The 18,106-nt window shown below is 41.4% G+C and overlaps 1 protein-coding gene across 2 annotated transcripts in view; it reads right to left on the reverse strand.

Annotated features, from left to right (window-relative positions):
* Positions 1-18,106, reverse strand: part of ADCY1 (adenylate cyclase 1) — a 165,171-nt gene that overhangs the window by 98,962 nt on the left and 48,103 nt on the right. For both annotated transcript variants that reach the window (XR_011329229.1, XM_069809308.1), the window contains exon 2: positions 14,800-14,949. Coding sequence is in view for 1 of the 2 variants with exons in the window: in XM_069809308.1 (XP_069665409.1) it covers positions 14,800-14,949 (150 nt within the window). In the remaining variant the exon portion in view is untranslated. The remainder of the gene's footprint in view (positions 1-14,799; positions 14,950-18,106) is intronic.

Below are 18,106 nucleotides of genomic sequence, written 5' to 3' on the forward strand. Positions count from 1 at the left end.
CAGACTAAAAGGAAAACTAGATGTGCACTGCTGCATAGTGCATTGAATGGAAGAAGTGATAGCACCAAAGCAAGGCCGGTCCCATTTGTGGTGACATTCATGCCTGAGTGGTTGTTGCCTCTGATGAGGATGGGTGGTGACAGAAAAAAATTGAAAGAGTGAGACAGCACTAATCAATTAGCAACAACTTTGACTAGAATAAAACAACACTCAGGCTGCAGACCTTCTTATTTGTGACAAATGATGTTGTACTGAGGTAGCCTCAACACGTGGCATATTCCAAAACATAGGGCCTAGCAGAGAGAAAAATGTTTCCACATTTTCACCTCTCTCACTGATCCACAATGCTCTTTAGGCTAATTACAGCTGGTTTCTACCCAGAAAATTAAATCTTGGCCCTATGACCAACTTAGACTGTTTTAGGAATTTCTACTCTCTTCTTCTGTTGTAAATCTTCACTCAGCATTAACATGGTCTAAAGTGAAATCGCATGCTGAAAAAAAGATTCTTTTCAGAAATTATAATTGTCTGTGAATGATTTTGCATTCCCTGCACAAATCTCACTAAGAAAAGAAAATGACAGATGAGGACCTATATCTCCTTCATTCACAGCATTCTTCATTTGTATTTTAAATTGCCAGTCCTCACCTGGGATCTGGAATGTCAAACTGGGCTGCCTCTGCCAACTGTCTTATCCTCATTAATGAGGATTTCTGTACCATTAATGAAGACTTCGTTAATTTTGAAAAGGACATTCGATTTAGAAAAACATCCAGATTCCTTTCTCCCACAGCAATGAAGCGTTGCTAGAAATAAAAGAAGGAGCAAACGTTCCTTTGACTCCAAGGCAAGTCAAAATGTGCATACCAAGCCAATTAGGAATGGCTCAGTGTTACCTTGGCCCTGTTCAACAACTAGCACATGACAAAGAAGGAAAATGCGCAAAGGTAGAGAAATGGGAAAAAAAATTGTTTCCCATTGTTAATGGCCAAAAAGAACATTCTCAACCCTAACTGCAAGTACAAGCTCCTGTACTGCAATTCTCTGCATTGGACCTGGAGAAAAACTTTAGTCGTCTCACAGTTATTCAAGACTTGGCTAGACAAAGCCACGGTTGATCAGACCTGGTGTTGCTGGCAGTCCTGCTTTGAGGGGGTGGTTGGACTGGATGACCTCCAGAGGTCCCTCCTGACCCTTGTGTACCAAGGGGGACAACAGCACAGTGATCAGGAGTGGAGGGTGCCTGTGGCTTCCCGGGGAGGCCCGAAGCCATCCTGCCACCTTCCCACACACAAGTGTGGCTTCTGCAACAGCAGGGGAGCTCAGGGCTCAGCACCCTCTAGCAGTGGTGCGATTTCTCCTTCCTGAGAGGGGAAGCAGAAAGAGGCGAGCAGACCACAGAGGCTGCTGAAGCAACAGTTTCCATCATCCACACTCTCTGTTTTGCCCCAAAGCTCTCTTCAGCTTTCCCCAATTTGGAGGCTTCTCAGCACAACTCCCTCCCCCATCCCCATCCCTGGCCCAGACGGCTTCTCCCACTGGCTCCGCTTCTATGGGAGTCCCCAGTGCAGGTTCCTAATACGTGTCTTGTGCCTGTCTCCACATGAAGAAGCCTGTCCCCCTCCCATTTTGAAAATCATCGTCTTGCTTATTTTACTGCTTCTTCCAAACACTTATGACTTTCTCAAAGTCCCTTTGAAATTTTCACTTTGTTTTATAATCATTTCATGCAGCTCCCCAAGCAATACTATACAGTCCAATACCACATTCCATTCCTATTGTACGAAATGATTTATTTTGACATCTGTATGGGAAATGACTGTGATACATTTTCAAATTCCTTCACCAAGTTGTAAATCATTTATGAATCCACACTCCCTTCATCAGAAAAGAAGGCTGAAATGCAGAAAAATGTCTTAATGTTCTCAGCCAGCATCCTCTCCTCTTTCCCATTGCCTGCCGCGCAGTTGGATGACCCCTCACAACTTTCTACCCATAAACTGGATGCACTTGCTGTGCTTCTCCATGCTAAATTGTATTCCTGTCGATTATCATATAAGGTAAACAGAAAGCCAAATGGAAATCTTATTTATAGTCAGTGCTGACTATTTTATCAAAGGAATTGGTTGTTGCCATTTTTTCTGAGATACGGAAGAGAAGCAACCAGAGGAACTGTAGCATTGCTTCCAAGCCACGGGCTCTCATGTTTCTCTGGTTCTTTGAAAGTCATTGCTCCTTGTCCTCTCACGCTACTGTATATGCACATCCACCGGAATTCACTCTGAGAATGGAGCCGCAGTCTGGACCTGCTGAAGGGCCCTGCAGAAGAACTTACTGATCTGCACGTCTTTCAGTCCCGTGAGAACAGGGCTGAAACAGATGCAACCCCGTCTCTTCCAGCCAGCTCCGCCGGGTCCCCCCTGCGCCTCGCCACCGGGTACCCTGGGCCCTGCGCCTGCCTCGGCAGAGCCCTCTGCCTCACGGAGCCTGCTCAGAACGGGACGCCGAGGTTCCCGAGCTCGTGCTGGGGAAAGCAGTGACTCTGGAGAGCACTCCGGATCCCGGTCCTTTCTCACGCTCCCTGGCACTGAACCATGTTATTCAGGATGGACTGCGTGGCCACGGTCCACTGCTTTTTGCATTTTCACAGGGACTTTAAAAAGAAAGAAAGAAAAAAGAAGCCTGCAACAAAACCAGGGTTGGCACCTTTGTTTCCTGGCTGATAAAATATGAATATTTTTGTTTGGTATAGTAACACTCCAACAATGATGACAAATGGGAAAAGGAGCTCACAAAAGAAAGGAGTATTTTGATCATCTACTCTGCAAGGTTTTTTACAATACATAACATGAAATCCAACCCACCAATTTTTGCAGTCTACCACAGATCTTCTTTTGTTATTGCTATACTGTACGGAAAGTGCCAATATATTTAAAAATAATTTTTTTCCTGGAGAAGACAAGCTTCAGACATGCATATAAAATATTAATACGACTGTTTCAAAGTCAACTCATCTATATAATTTTGAGATTCAGCTTCTACTTAGTCAGCAGGAACTCCAAAGTACATCCTAAATATTACCACCTGCTACCTAATTATACCTTGATAAGTTCACTCTTGCATAATTTTAAAAGCTACTGCTTAGTTTATAGTCTCTGTCATCCCTATATTACACCGCACAGCCATTTTAATTCCCTGTAAGGAAAACAAAAAAAATGAGAGAAAAAGGAAGCCTAGTGCAATGCATGGAAGAAAAACGTTGTGTAAAACTACTAGGATTCATTTACACTTCTTGTAAGCTGGAAAACAAAGACAGCAGATTTCATTAGCGGATTATTTTAAATTAACTATGCTATGCCTTTTCTTCCAACAAAGTACAAGAAAAAGCACTGTTAAAGATGGTGATTTTTTAAAAGCCACAAGGTGGCAATGTTTCAGAACGTTCCTGAGATTTCTTGAAAAATTGTATTTATCAGTAAGTCATTATTACAATCATAATCATAAAAGACCATTCATAAAACTGCCATCTAATGCACAGATTTTGAGTAGTAAGAGGATGGATAACAACGTACAGTTATGGTAGATGATCAAAATACTACATATGAACTGCAAGATGGATTCAGGATGAGTAGACCTGTATCAGACCAATCTGACACCTTTTTATGGTTAACTGATTGTTTTTGTTTAAATAAAGGAAAGGCAGGATATGTCATCAGCATGGTGTTCAATGAGGCACTGATAGGTTCCACATGGAACATTATTATTTACAATGGAGAAGGTAAGACTTCGTGAAAGAATTAGGGGAGGGTGAATTCTTGGCTAAAACAGAGAGAGCAATGGGCAGCATGGAGCAGGCGCAGAAGCGTCGGGCTGGAGAGCGGGCACAAAGAGACCATAAAACTGCTCGAAGGTACAAAGTTCACAGGACAGCACACAAGAAGTGGAATGATAAGAATGAGAAAACCCCAGCAGTACATTGTGCCTTTTAGGTACCATCCACAAACACACAGGACAGAGAAGGAGTTGGAAACCTCTGCATGTGAAAAAGCCTCAGATACCCACTGACCACTGAATGACTATGGAGTATTTGTGTGATGCTACCCGAAAAAGGCAAGTGTGATTCCAGAATGGACTGGAAGATTGCTAGTAGGATACCTTGAGATCAGCTCCACGAATCTTGTTCAAACAAGAACAAGAACAGAGAAAGGCTATGAGGATAAACAAGGAAACTAGGAAGTACAAAAACCATAGCCTGTTTTCCTGGTTGCCCTCCTATGTATTAAATCAGAATGCTCTAGAAATATACCAGTAAGGATTAATCTTCAGAAAGGCAAGCTAACAGCATTGACACCAGATATAAACTGGCAATGACTAAATGACTGTAGCATCAGCCTACCATTAATCTTTTTACTCTCACCCCGTATCTGCAGTACTCACTCTCTCTGAAACCTAACTGGCAAAATTCAATGTATCCACAAAACCATCACAGAAAACTTTACCGGAAAAAGAATACACTCATTTCAGCTAATGGAAATCTTCCTACTGGCAGCAAACTTGAGTGAGAAGCAGCTAAATTCACACAACCAACCAGTGACTTTATACTTAAGGCATCTTTATTTGCCTCACTATAGTGCAGGCAAGTAGCCATACAGATATAATCAGACCATTGTCTAAAGCAGATAACTTGAAACCCTACTTATGCTTGGCAAGGAAGAAGGCACAATAGCATTTCTGGAGTATATTGTTAGGGACAGGTACTTCTCGACTCCATCAGTGATTCTCTCTTCAAAGTGACCCCTTCAACCTAGGTGTGGAACACCACATTGTTTGTCTCTTCTGCTCCCTGAAGGCAGAAACAGATAGAGGAAAACAAGACAAGGTGGGGAAAAAAACAGAGTAGTGGCAAAACTCTTTGCCTTTCTGCAATGAACGTGGGGAAGGAACAGAGAGGTCTGAAAACTTCCCTTGGGTGCAACCACCACTGACAGAATGATCAGCAATTATGGAAGCATACCCTCAAAACACACATTTGAATAAGCTCCAACTCAGTGCTCTTCTTTTGAGGAACTGGAGTTAAGAGGTAAAGCATATAGTCTCAACACAAACTGCTTATTTTAGTCTTGGTCACTGTTCTGTTCTGTTCAAAAGATACATGGGTCAGCAAAGACATGCTACTAACCGCAGAAACATTTAGAGAAGGTTAGCGGGTATGGGAAGATAGTAATATGGTATACTTGAACATATCTGCCAGGAAAACCAAGAAAAAGTCAAATGGGAGGTTTTGAAGTTTTTCCTAATTAAATGTTAGATTAACAAATGTCCTTGTTTCTATCAAGCTCCAGTGGAATTTTGATAAGTGGGTTCTTGAGGGTATATCAGTGAAGATGAGACTTTCTTTGGCACAGAACAGCCACTGAACATACCATTCTATATCTTCCTATGTGGAAATAAAATGTTTTGCCCATTCTCTTGCAGAGTCAGGAAGGCCAGGTTTCATCTTTCAGTGAAATGATCCCCTTATAGTAGCACTGACAGTATGCATATGTGTTGAGTATATATATTAAAACCAAAAAGACACACTTAAAGCACAAGTTCCAAAAATTTAATTTCTTTGTAAAAAGGCTTTTCTGGTTCAAATAAAGAGGGGCCTTAAAAATGTTCAGAAAGAGTACCAATCATCTGCCCATGTCGTGATCGGGGGAGCATAGACATGCTAATGCAACTCCTAGGCAGGCCTGCAGCTGAGACACATGAGCCCAGGTTCGCTAGAGGCTGAAGTGTCGCACAGAGCGACGTGTTCCACCGTGAACAGGACTGGGACAACAATCCTGTCATTGTATCTCTTGCTCTTCTTTTCTTCTGAAGACGCTAGGAAAAAGGTATTGCAAGCAGCATCAGCTTCACCGATGCTACCCCCTTCCAGGGTAAATGGAAGAGCAGTCAGGGCTTCACTGGCTTACCCCTGCTGTACTAAGTTTCCTCTCCACTGACGGGTTCAGCTCTTTCCAGTCCACAGCCACGCTGGTTTGTTCCACCAGTGTAACACTGAATACTCGCGCCAGGCACGGATGTATCCTCAGGAACTGAAAGTCACAGAGCTCAACCTTCAGCAAGGCAGATGCATCCCCCCTGCTCTTCTGCCCTCAGAAACTCTCCAGTCCCCAGCTAGTGGGATTTTTCTCAAAGAACATGCTACGTGTTACAGCTCGAGATGGTACCGGGACTGTGGCACATTCTTCTTTTCCTCTGCCCAGTGAGATACGACATCGTCCTTCACCACACTCCTCCAAAGCCCCGATCTCTCCACCAGCTCCCCACAGACACGTGGCACACTTGCTGTGGTCTGCTCTGGCACCTTGCCGAGAAATGGGGCCGGCGCAGGGCAGCAAGGGCAGAAGGGCCGCAGGCATTTCCAAGACTCCTTCCTCGCTGCTGGAGCAGACAGTCTGCAGCTGAGGGTCCGGAGCGGGGGAAGAATCAGAGGAATATTAAGGACACGCTGCTGCACTAGCACCGGTGCTTCACAACATTGCTACTGTCTGACACAGCATACATTTAGAGCTGCAGCAGCCGCTGGATATCAGTACATGCCCTTATTACAGATTTTTGCCGGTGGTGGAACAAGCAAGAACTCTTCAGTAAAGATAAACTTCTTGATTGCTAGTGATAGAAACTGAGCTCTGTAGTGGGTGTAAGCAGACTAAGGATTTTAAGAAAACAGGAACCTGAAGTCAAAAGCAGTAATTTTAGAGCCTAAGAAAGACATGCTAAGTGGTAAGCAGTTAGCAGTTCCTTTTTCGAAAACCACAGATGCCTTTAGTATAGCAATACGAAAGCAAATCACAGTGCAAAACAGGAAAACGTAGTAGATGCCATAATCTCCAGAGATGAAGATATAACACTTTGCTTTGAAAAACCTAGAATTTTTCTAATCTAGATTAGAAAAAACTAAAAGCCTTTGTCCTTTGCTACTTGTCCTCATTTTGTCTTCACAGAGCAGGGAAATGAGCCTAACCCATCAGCACAAAATCTCCTCGCCTTCCAAAGAGGGAAAACAAGGACCAACCATGAACATGCTACGGAAGCAATGAGTATATTCACTCATTTAAAATAACAAGTGTGACTCGGATTTAGTTCATTATTACCTTGTCAAACTGGAAATTCCTTATCAAATGTTCCTGAAGGGAAGCTAACTCCAAATTAAATCAGTTTATATTGAAGAGGTAATGGGGAACAGAAACTTTGGAAAGAATTTAAATTACGTGACAGACAGAAGTTCACTCTAGAATGGCAAACCTGAAAAAAAAATTTACCTTCGAATGGTTTTTTTTGGCCAGCTAATGGGATGTGGTCTAGCTCTCTTCCTTCACAGAAAGTCGACCAAAAGGAACCGGCAACGCGTCTATGAGAGTCTGTGTGGGCAAACAGCGTGTACTGACTGTCACACACTGGGATGAAAGCAAAGTGCCCAGCTCAGTATCCTGCTCATGAAGATAATCTGTGCTTAAGCAGTAACATAGCAACTCAGGAACCATTTGGCAAACTGCACATGTGGCTGGGCCAGCTGCTGTACTGTGAAGCACCTATGTGGCAGAGCTGCTGGTCTACGGTGGAACCGCTTTGTGTTTGAAGAGTGGCACAGGAAAAGTTGTGTCAAGCTTGTGTTAAAGCATTAGCTAGCTTTTTGTTAGAGTTAAGACACTTCCAGAAGTGAAAACAATTCTGTGGACAACAATAAGAATACACGTAAGAGAACTTTCCTAATGACATTTTAAAGTTCCCTATGAATTCCTACTGCTGAGGGAGGAACATCAGGAATCACTCCTGAGGTTGCGTTACTTTATAGAGTGACATCCTACTAAAATACATAGAAACATTGCCTGAGTCACAGCACTGCTGTCATGGATATTGCTGGGACTTTAGAAATCAGCCCTAAGAAATTGCTTTTGAAGTATCTGTCTTACTATTTAACTTAAGGATCTGATGCACTGTAGCCAGTGTTCTTCTCTATGATAATTTGCTTTAGCAACTGTTATCCATGATGTTACCTATTGAAAACTGTATGGTAGTGTATTTTTAATCATCTAATGACAGGTTTGTGTGCTCTTGTTTGTACTTCCTCCTCCATTCTCTCTAATGGAAAATACACAGAGCAAGTTGGAAAAATAAACTGAAAAATTCACAGAGTCGACCACCAGCATATTTACTTGACAGTTTTTTGAAGCAGAACATATTCGTAACTACCCAATATTTATTTCAAAACTCCTAACAGCCAAAGTATCAACAGGTTTCAAAATGATACAACTATACTTTTTAACTTATCTATTTATGTTTGTCTACTCTACTCAATGCAAGCCAGCATCCATTACAACATGTAAGACCTTAATGTAGGTGGCATATGTCATACACACATCTATGAGAAAAAACAAACTGCAACAAACAGCAGTCCAAGACATCCCCCTGTTAGTTTGAGTATGAGTGACTACATAGACTTATACTAAAAAGCAAATTTCATGTGCCCTATTTTCTTCTTTAGAAATCTGTTCAGTTGCCACAGTTCATGCCTTGTGTCAAAAAATGAAATGGCTGATAACCAATTTAATTGACATACTTACTAACATCAGGAAGGTTTCAAGGGGTGAAATAAAGTTAAACCAAATTGTTGTAGTACTGACCTGGCCTGCTGTTGTAGGTGTGGCTTTCTAAAGGCTCTTATCGATTTTTCTATAATACCATATGTTACATTTTGCAAATTAAAGGCATGTGGGTAGAGTAATACAATTACAACGCAATTAAAATACATGTACTTTGTCTGATTTACAACTGTATGTTTTTTCTTGTGTCTTACTGAGTTTCGGCATTTCGACATTTCAAGTCCAGTGCAAGGCACGTCTCTCTCTTATCATGCAGCTGTCTGGCCCTAAGCTTAGGTGTCCCCTGTAACCCCTTCCAGGAAAAAACCTCATCTGATCTCCAGCAAGCTGTTCAGGATAGAAGGGATGAACTCCCCTTGTATGTGTCTATTACTGCTAAGGATTACTGCCTATAGGTTAAAAGGTTAGATGACAGGCCTCACTTTTAGTTGCCCAAAGTTAGGTAAGAAGAATGCCAATGGTATGCCAAAACAACGCAGCTGCTGGCACTAACCGTATTCAGATGAGAAGTTTATTCTGCATAAAAAGAGGTGCAATAGAACTTTAAAATGAGAACACATTTCTTTGTTTACTATACCCTGCCTTGCAAGGGGTAACAAGCAGTTCCTAATGGCTGCGGGTCGAAGCTGAAGGTTTGCATTTAACCCAGGTAGCTCCCAGATTTATTATTTGCTATATGAACGATAGACAGGTGCATGACTAGTGAAGGACTGGGGACTAACATACGCTAGTCGGTGGAAAGCTTCTGGGCAATTATTGCTGTGTGGGAGAGAGAAACGTGCCTCCGCAACTCCTTTTACCTGAGAAAGGTGGAAGATGGACCAGGGGTGCCACATAGCAGGATAAAGGTAACCAACAGTTCATCGCAGCTCTGTGTAAGGATCTCAGCAGCCAAAGGTGGCAAACGAAGCGGAGAGCAGGAGAAGTCCCCATCTCTGCTGCTGCTGCTATTTGGCTAAGAGGCAGAGCTGGCCAGCCTGCACGAGTGGGCATGAAGCCCAGCAGTTCAAACCGAGAGCCTGAAATTTTAACACTCCTTTTCTCTTTTCCCTCATCCTAGAACAGAACAAATAGATTTTTGAAGGTGGACCTTCCTGTGTAAGGCTGCAGTTCGCTGACACAATACATTCAATTTTAAGCCTCCTTGTAACAGAATACAGCGCTAATGTGGTACAGGCTCACCCTGGCAGCTAAAATTAGTTAGTCCACCTACATTTTTCAAAGATTCTACTGGCTAGCTTTTCCAGAGGATCAGGCACCATCTCTCGCCCTGCAGTTTGTGTAAAATCAGGACCACCTCCCTGTTGCACACTAGATAATTTGACAAGAACATGTTTTTGTGCCCACGCATGATCCAGATGAAATTTTTGCTGCAGGGCGATTTGCTGATGCACAGAGCCAGTATGACTGATTATGGAAACAGGGCCTGTGTTTTAATGATAAATTTCATATTTTCTTCTGCACTGCAATGAAAATAGATGCAGGATTCTGGGAATAAAAAGTATGGGAAACATAAGGAGAACCTGATTATGCATTGATAAGCATGCTGTCAGGCACCCTAGATATTACTTCTGCCTGAGGCTGTGCAAATAACTAATTCCTCAGTTTGGTTGCTGAATTGGAATTAAAAAAACCAGCAACCTGTTACCCACTACCAGCATGAAGTCCAACACGGTTTGCTTTATTCAAACATAATGTTGTATTTTTTTCCCCTTTTTTCATAGATGCTTGAAACTAAACATAATGGACAAAACCACTGGAGGGTTGCTGTGGGTGTCATCCTTTTACCCAAAGGTACAGGAGGTAGTACACATACCCAAAACGTGTAATATCTGATTAAATTGTTTTGAAGGGTGACCTGAACACAGCAGGGAATTTGAACCCAAAATGCCCTAAGCAGCAGTTCAAAGTATCCTGCACCGAGACTCGCGGTATCTTTTGCTGACACAATTTCATTTTCCATGAATAGTTATTAATCAAATCTCTGACTCGGTGATGTCCCAGTTACAATACTATACATGTTAAGGATACTGCCCTAAAATACAGCAGACACTTGGAATGCATACACATATACATGCATTCCATTTGTATGCACAATTCAGCATTGCATAAAGAGAATTTAGGTAGCTTCATATGATCTGGTGAACATGTACGGAAGCACTGCAGAGCAACACTGGGGTGCTAGTCTGTCTCCTGGAACCAGCATTACTGCAGTAGCATGGTGTTGTACTAGCAAAGGGAAAAACCCTACCTCTCAGCAAAACTAATTAGACTACCTGGAGTGCCATGCTTCTGGCCCTGAAGCTAACCAGAGCGGGCTGTCTCAGCCCAGTGCTTCCTAACTCCTTGTAGTTTTTAGTGCTTCCTTCAGCTTCTTACGTCAAAGCCTGTAATAAACTTAAATTTCCTGCATTGTAGTGAGGTACATAACTATTTCATGAAAGATGGGTGCCACCACTAAATAAATTTATCCAGTCCCAATGGTTTGACAGACTAAATGTGAATTCATTAATAGTTTTTAAGATAGCCAATCCCCCATACTGGAGACTTTGCTATTCTCCAGTTGTTTTCCCACCATCACGTTCTAATTGTGAGCAAGTACAAAAGTAACATTTAGGAGGGAAGGAAAGATCTAAACAAGTTGCTTGAAAGATGGTCTTTATTTTGCAAACATATTTGCATGTACTTATGCAATTAAAAACCAGTGAAGATATCTAAGCTGTTTTTGTGGGCTTTGGAGGTTTGCATGAAGTCAAACATTTCTCCATCTTTCCTCATATGAAAACAACAGGCAGTTTTCACATCAGCCTGTGCTGCAACAAGTGCATTTCACTGATGGAAATTATACGCTTTATCTCTGAATCCAATGCATGAATTTGCATTAAAATATTCCAGGGCAGGGGGGGAGGGGGATGTGAGTGAGATTCTTTACAAAGTTGGCAAGATTGGGGTAGGAAATAGCTTCCATACATCAGGAGACTAAACAGGCTACAATTCTTCAGCTTGGAAACAGAGATGAGCAGGGTAATGAGAGAGGTCTAGTGTTGTGAGTGGCACGGAAAAGGTTACTGTAGAATGATTACTCACAATTTATCACAAAACAAGAGCTGGAGAACACCCAATCAAGTCATCAGACAAGTCTATGACAAATAAAAGGAAGTTCTCGTTTCAGAGTGCATAATTAGACTGAAATTCACCATCACAAAACTGTGGGGAGGACAAAACTATACACATGCTGAAAGCGAGACGAGAAAAATGGAAAATGGGAGCCTACAGGCCTCTGAACAGAGTGGTCCCGTTGCACTTCAAATTAAGATGACCCCGGAATTACAGTGGTACCACTTCCTTGGAGCACAGCACCACTCCGGGAGCTGCCACATTGGGAATTAATACACGGTGAGCCACAACTTCCTTACTGGTTTCCCCTCTGAATCAGACAGCAAGCAGCCTGAACCAGCAGCAGATCACTTCTTTCTCTGCGCGGAATGCCTGCCCCATTCCAATCCCTGCTTGCTCACTTGGGAAGGGCTGAAGCCCTGCCTGGAGGCTGCCCTCAGGATCCGTAGGGACGTCTAACGCTGGAGTCCTCCAGGGAGCAAGCAGGGTGCCAAAGCCTTGCTTGCTGGATGCGCAAAGGGTGATCTGGAATGAACAAAGTGGACACAGAGGGATGGTGCAGTGGGAGTAAAGGGAGCGCTCAGGTGCTCTGACTGAGCAGGAACAGAACAAGTGCAGTTGCAGGGAACGGGACCCACCTCACAATATTTATTCTTAACTGCTTGCTCTGCAGAGGATGGTCTTGTTGCTGACACTTACAGATAATGAGAGAAGCAGCTTATCCCAAGGGAATGATTATAATTATTCGCTCATGGTCTAAAACTTGGCCTTCACTTCTGGTGTTACTCTGGAATTGCAGTCTAACGTTCAGCAATGTAACAAATGGATGATGCCACCATGGAGGCCAGTTATTTGTTGTGACCACAGATAACAGGGTGAACATTAAATTGAATTTTAAAATAAAGAGAGTCCATCTGCTCCCCTTCTCCTCAGCAACACTTCCAAAGCCTACTTGCAAACTCCTGTGTGATGACTCCAAAAATGCTACAACATGGTATCTTTGCTCTTGCTCATAAAAATAGATTTATCAAAATTATCATGTGGCACTATTACTACAACTGCATCCTACATGAGGAGGACCACTGTAAGTAGGACACAGAGGAAGAAATCTCACTTACAGTTTCAGCTGTGGTATCTGTCTCACACAGTCAACACTTTAACTCCAGAAGGCAGCGTATGTTCAAAAGCCAAGAGCATGTTCTTTCCTCTCCCATTAGAGACTTGCACAGAAATACCAGGGAAAGGTTTTAGCATTTTGGATTACAATTCTCAATGTAAAAGGGCTACGGTATCTAGGTCAGAGCATTTGAATGAGACAAGAAAGTCTGATGAAAAAATTCAGTCCTTTTTAACATGTAATGTTGGTACTTCAGAGAACAAAATACAGGAATGATCACAAAAATTGAACTAGGTCAGCAACATCTTTTTTCCTCTCAAAGACTCTTGAGTGTTGCCAGCTGGAAACTTGGGCTACGTTATGCTACAGCAACTGCAGAATAATTTTGTAGCCTGTAATCATGTCTTAACTCTCACCCTGGTTTTAGAGGTATTCTAATGTACTATGACAGCAGCCACAGAACGTATTTTGGTGGTATTTTTGACAGCTAATTAGCATATTTCACTACTGTATTGAGTTTTACACTGTGTTGCATAAAGTTCATTTCACAAGCTTAGGAGAAAAGTGTATTCTCTTCACTGACCTGTATGCTGCACTGGGAAAACATTTGCAGGATTCTCTAGGTATACTATTAACAGTAATGGTACTTATGTGTTTTGGTTTTTCTTTCTCATGTTTCTATATGCATGGATAAAATATAAAATAAGACAGATTGCTAATGTGCTAACTAAAGAAACACAAAAATCAATATTATTTTCATGTTGGATCCCAGAAGCAGGTTTTCAAAGGCACAAATCTCAGGGTTGCCTAAATCCCATGGAAATTCACTTATGACACATTTATGCCTTTGAAAATTTGCAGCTTTAGATTACAAAAGACCAGAATCAAACCTAAAGGCTTTGATCCTAATACCATTTTTACACAGCCAGCAAAGATATGCAGTTGTTCAAAGAAGACATCTACTTATTACAGAGTGTGTTCAGATCATAAAAATGCATTCACTCAATTCATAACAGAAAGTACTTAAGGACCCGCATTATTTCATGCATAGGAATAAACTCGCTAGAGAAATTGCAAGTGAAGGGAAGTACAAGTGTGGGAGGTACACAAGCTTTGAGGACCCTGATATCTTGTATAGCAAGGTTTGAATACCACTTAAGGGCTTTATTAGCATAAGTTACCATCATTTCACAGAGGTCAATGGAGTTATATCTATGTATGCCATCGTGGCCCTCTATTATCACCTAGAAAGAAAGAAAAATCTAGCCCAAACCTTACAGATGAACAGATCTTAGTAGGTTTAAGATTCAGACCTGTGAGTAACAACAGCAAGCTCCACAATATAGCATTTTTTCTCATTGTTTCCAAATCTACTTGGAAGATTGATTGATAAAATTGTGTGAAATAAACCATCAAACTGCTAAGGTGGCTTTTGAGAAAAGGAACAGATTGTTATCACAGTTATTCATGTCTATCAGTGCAGTCCCTTGAACCCAAAATGTTGACTTTTGTTAATAGGTGTCATGAATGCAAACAGGTTATAGCACACACAGCCAGAAGAGAAGTATTTACAGCATATCTAACACCCACCCCAAAACATCCATGCAGAAAAAAAACCAGGATCTTAGATTGGAATACTATGTTAGCTTTGCCTCAGCCCTAAAATACATCCCCTCTGGTCCTGGAGCTGACAGTAGCTGTGGGGTCAGCTGCACCTTCTGAGGAGCGAAGAGTGTGATGCACTGGGGAGGAAGAGCTGCAGCAGGCAGGGGGAGGCAGCTCCCTCCCTTCACCATGGAAATGCACACACGCCCTATCATGCACTTGGCAGTAATGTCCTGACCTGTGGTTCACGTAACTACAGTCATCTCAGAAGAAACAGAGAAAAAGAAATAAGGCTTAAAAACTGACCTGTTTTTCATTTTCATCCTCCAGCCTCAGCCTGTCCTCAATGCAGTTCCTGGCCTGAAGGAATGCCTTCCTCTGAGCCCTTTCAGTCAAAATCCTCACAAAGACCCCATACAAATTTACACTGACAAAAAGGATTGCATTGGCCACAAGCTGTAAGAAAGAAAGAAAAATAAATGAATATTTTAAAATACAGATTTTTATTTTACATTTCTACTTGGCAAAATTTTTTAAAAAAAGGCAAAAAAAAAAAGCACTGTCTTTAAAAATTCTGCTTCACTAGCCATGTCAATGATACCCCTTCCCACAACCCAAATGCAGTGAAACAATTATAGCAGCTACCACAAGTCTGGGCAAGCAATATTGCATAACACAGAACTTCACATCTGCTGAAGTTAATTTCTTTTACAATGATCTGTAAGCTTATGACTTTCATTCAGCATTGGTTCTTTCATCAGCCCATTGGCAGATCTGTCCATCTAATAAGAACAGTATCTTCAGCATTTGTTCAATTGCAAGATGCCTGGAACACTGAAATTATTTTTCAATGCCTTCATAAAGTAAGAATATTATTGTCCCTTTTTTTATAGTCAAGAAGCAAGGAAGTGACAAAATCTGTGACTAAATCAAAACGTGTGGCTGGGTACCCCAAGCTTTGATATTGTGCAGTTTGCACTTGGAAAATCTGCTTCTCTTCCCATATCTATACTGTTAGCAACCATACTGTATTTTTTGAGAAATCATCCAAAATATTGTTGATGCTATCCTGCAACAGACTTCTCAGAAGGTGCTGAGTGCTTTCAAATGATGGCCCTTGGCACAAAACAAGCACCACTGCAATGCTATAAGCAGGGACAATTAATTACTTTGGAATTACTTCTGTGAACAGTGCTTTAATGAAGAACAGAAAAATGACCCAATTGCCCTTCTGGGTTTTTTTAATGTTTTTACAGTGTGTGATAAAGTTAGTTAACTAACCTAAATAACTCAACAGTGGTTTGCACACAACCTCCTTATTTAAGACAATCCTGTCCAAGTTTCTCACTGCATCTTTGATGTCTGAAACATGTCTTCAGATGGGAAATTCTGCAATGCAATGCATTGCTTGTTTAGAAAGGAGGCAGTAAGGCCTGTTTACCCAGTATCTTTTCAGTCTCATTCTCTGTATTTACTCTAGTTACTACCACAGCATGATGATAAGGATTCACAGGACTCACAAATTCCAAAAAGTCAGAAATCAGCTCGCACATAAATTGGACAAGACTGGGTGTAGTAAGAGCCAAGAAAGACATTACAGCAAGTAACACAATTAATGTTAAATTCCTATGCACCTAAAATAGTTCATCAAGACTACATAACTGACATTTGTTTCTTAATTCAAGGTATACATTTCAAGCTAGTACATGTCTACTGTTGCATGATCTGCTGGAGTAAATTGAAGAGACCACTCCCCTTGTTTGCACCGTGTAGTAAGTCCAGCTGTGCCAACAACACAATTTTTAAGAAAAATAAAACCACTGATGTAATCATAGAGGATGCTTACTGACTAACGGGCCTAGGGTTGAAGGCTTGAATTCAGCCAATATGGTAAGCAAAGATCCAAAATGACATCCAGAAACTCCCTGCTGATTTTGGAGATCCTTTGGAAAATGTTTCACCCTACAAAAATAAGAAGGAAGTTTCTGATGTGATTAACTAATGGCAGTATACATCTCCAACCCCTGTGATCTCAGTATAGTGGGGAGAATTGAAAGCTTCATTCTGGGTGGGTTCTCCAGACTTTCACAGATTCACAAATCCTCTTTTACCTTCATACCTGGTTGTAATTAGTTAACAAGACGTCAACAACAACTTCTCTGCAAACATTCTCACCAGTGCAAAATCAGAAAAAATACCCTGTAACAATAAAGGGAGCTGTACCTAGCCTTAGTGTTTTCTTTCTCCTCAGATACCCAAAAAGAAACAGTTATTTCACAAGATCTAACACCAGTGAAGAATGGTGTTACAGCTTCCTCCTGAGAACTGCAAAATGCGGGTTCCAGTGTCATTAGTCAGATGAATTTCAACCTAAGAATCTCATATACCAGTTACTTACATGTCACTTCTCAGAGATGGTAATACAGATGGTAAAACTTCGAAGATGAAAAGCAGTACACGAGCATATTATTTCATGATACAGGCTGAGCATAAACAGTCTGCAATTCCTATCCTGCTTTATTTTGCTTCATCAGAGAGAACTGCTTGAGGTTTATCAATTTTCAGCACAAGTTAAAGCCTACTAAAATGAAATTAATGTAGGAATTCCAGTAGAATCCTATTTTTAGACATGAATGTGGCCACACTCACCTTATAGCTGCATTTTATCGTGCTGAAGTGTAGTGACAGCAGTGTATTTTAAAGCTAATTCTGAGAAGTGCAAAGGAATAAAAATAGAAAGGATTTGTAAAGGCCGTATTCGAAGTTAGCAGAGAGAGCCCACAGAATAAACAGTCAAGACAGTTACAGCCAGCGCAACTGCTTGACCCTGTCCATATACAAAACAGCTGTTAATAATACAGGGTGAAAAACGAATACTGTCGTTATGCACTGATATCAGAGTGGCCCAAGACATGAATAATTACTTCTAGAGAGAATAAAAAACCCCATCAACTCAGTTTCTGGTCTTCAACTGGAAGCAGTAAAAGACCATCTATTGTAACAATCTGCCAGCTGTTCTGGGACTATCATTACGATTTCACTCAAGCAACGGTGATCACCTGGACTGGGGGTAACCAGTAGGTGGGTTCCTGCAATCATGCAGCCACTTTCAGACTCAGCAGGGTAAGTCATTTTCCGACATGCTTTGAACAGTTTAAGATAAAACAGAGGCTTAGCTGTCAGCTCTGGCCTGCAGGGAATCAGGAAAGTGATAAAGCAAGTAAAAGATTCATGGATTTCAAAATGTGAGAAAAGAAAGTAGGGCAGCTTGTCTCCTGAGGTAAGAGTTCCTTTCCTCCACAACCCGCTTTCTGCTTAATTACTATTTTTTCCCCAACTGCAAGCTACATACTTCTGTCTCTCTCTAGGTTTCTCAAATGCATGCCATTTCCTGGTCCCTTACATTTTAATATGTAAATATGTACCTCTATATGTACACACTTACATACATATGTAACTTACACACTTTATGTGCTGTAACTCCAGGAAAGATTGAGAGACTTGCTGTTAAAACTAAGGATCTTTGAAGAGGTACTGAGGCATGCAGAACTGCTGAAATATCAAGGTATTTAATTTTAAATCATTACGACATTACTCACTATAGTACTGCATG

Source organism: Haliaeetus albicilla, chromosome 21, assembly GCF_947461875.1.
Source record: "Haliaeetus albicilla chromosome 21, bHalAlb1.1, whole genome shotgun sequence".
Classification (NCBI taxonomy): Eukaryota; Metazoa; Chordata; class Aves; order Accipitriformes; family Accipitridae; genus Haliaeetus; species Haliaeetus albicilla.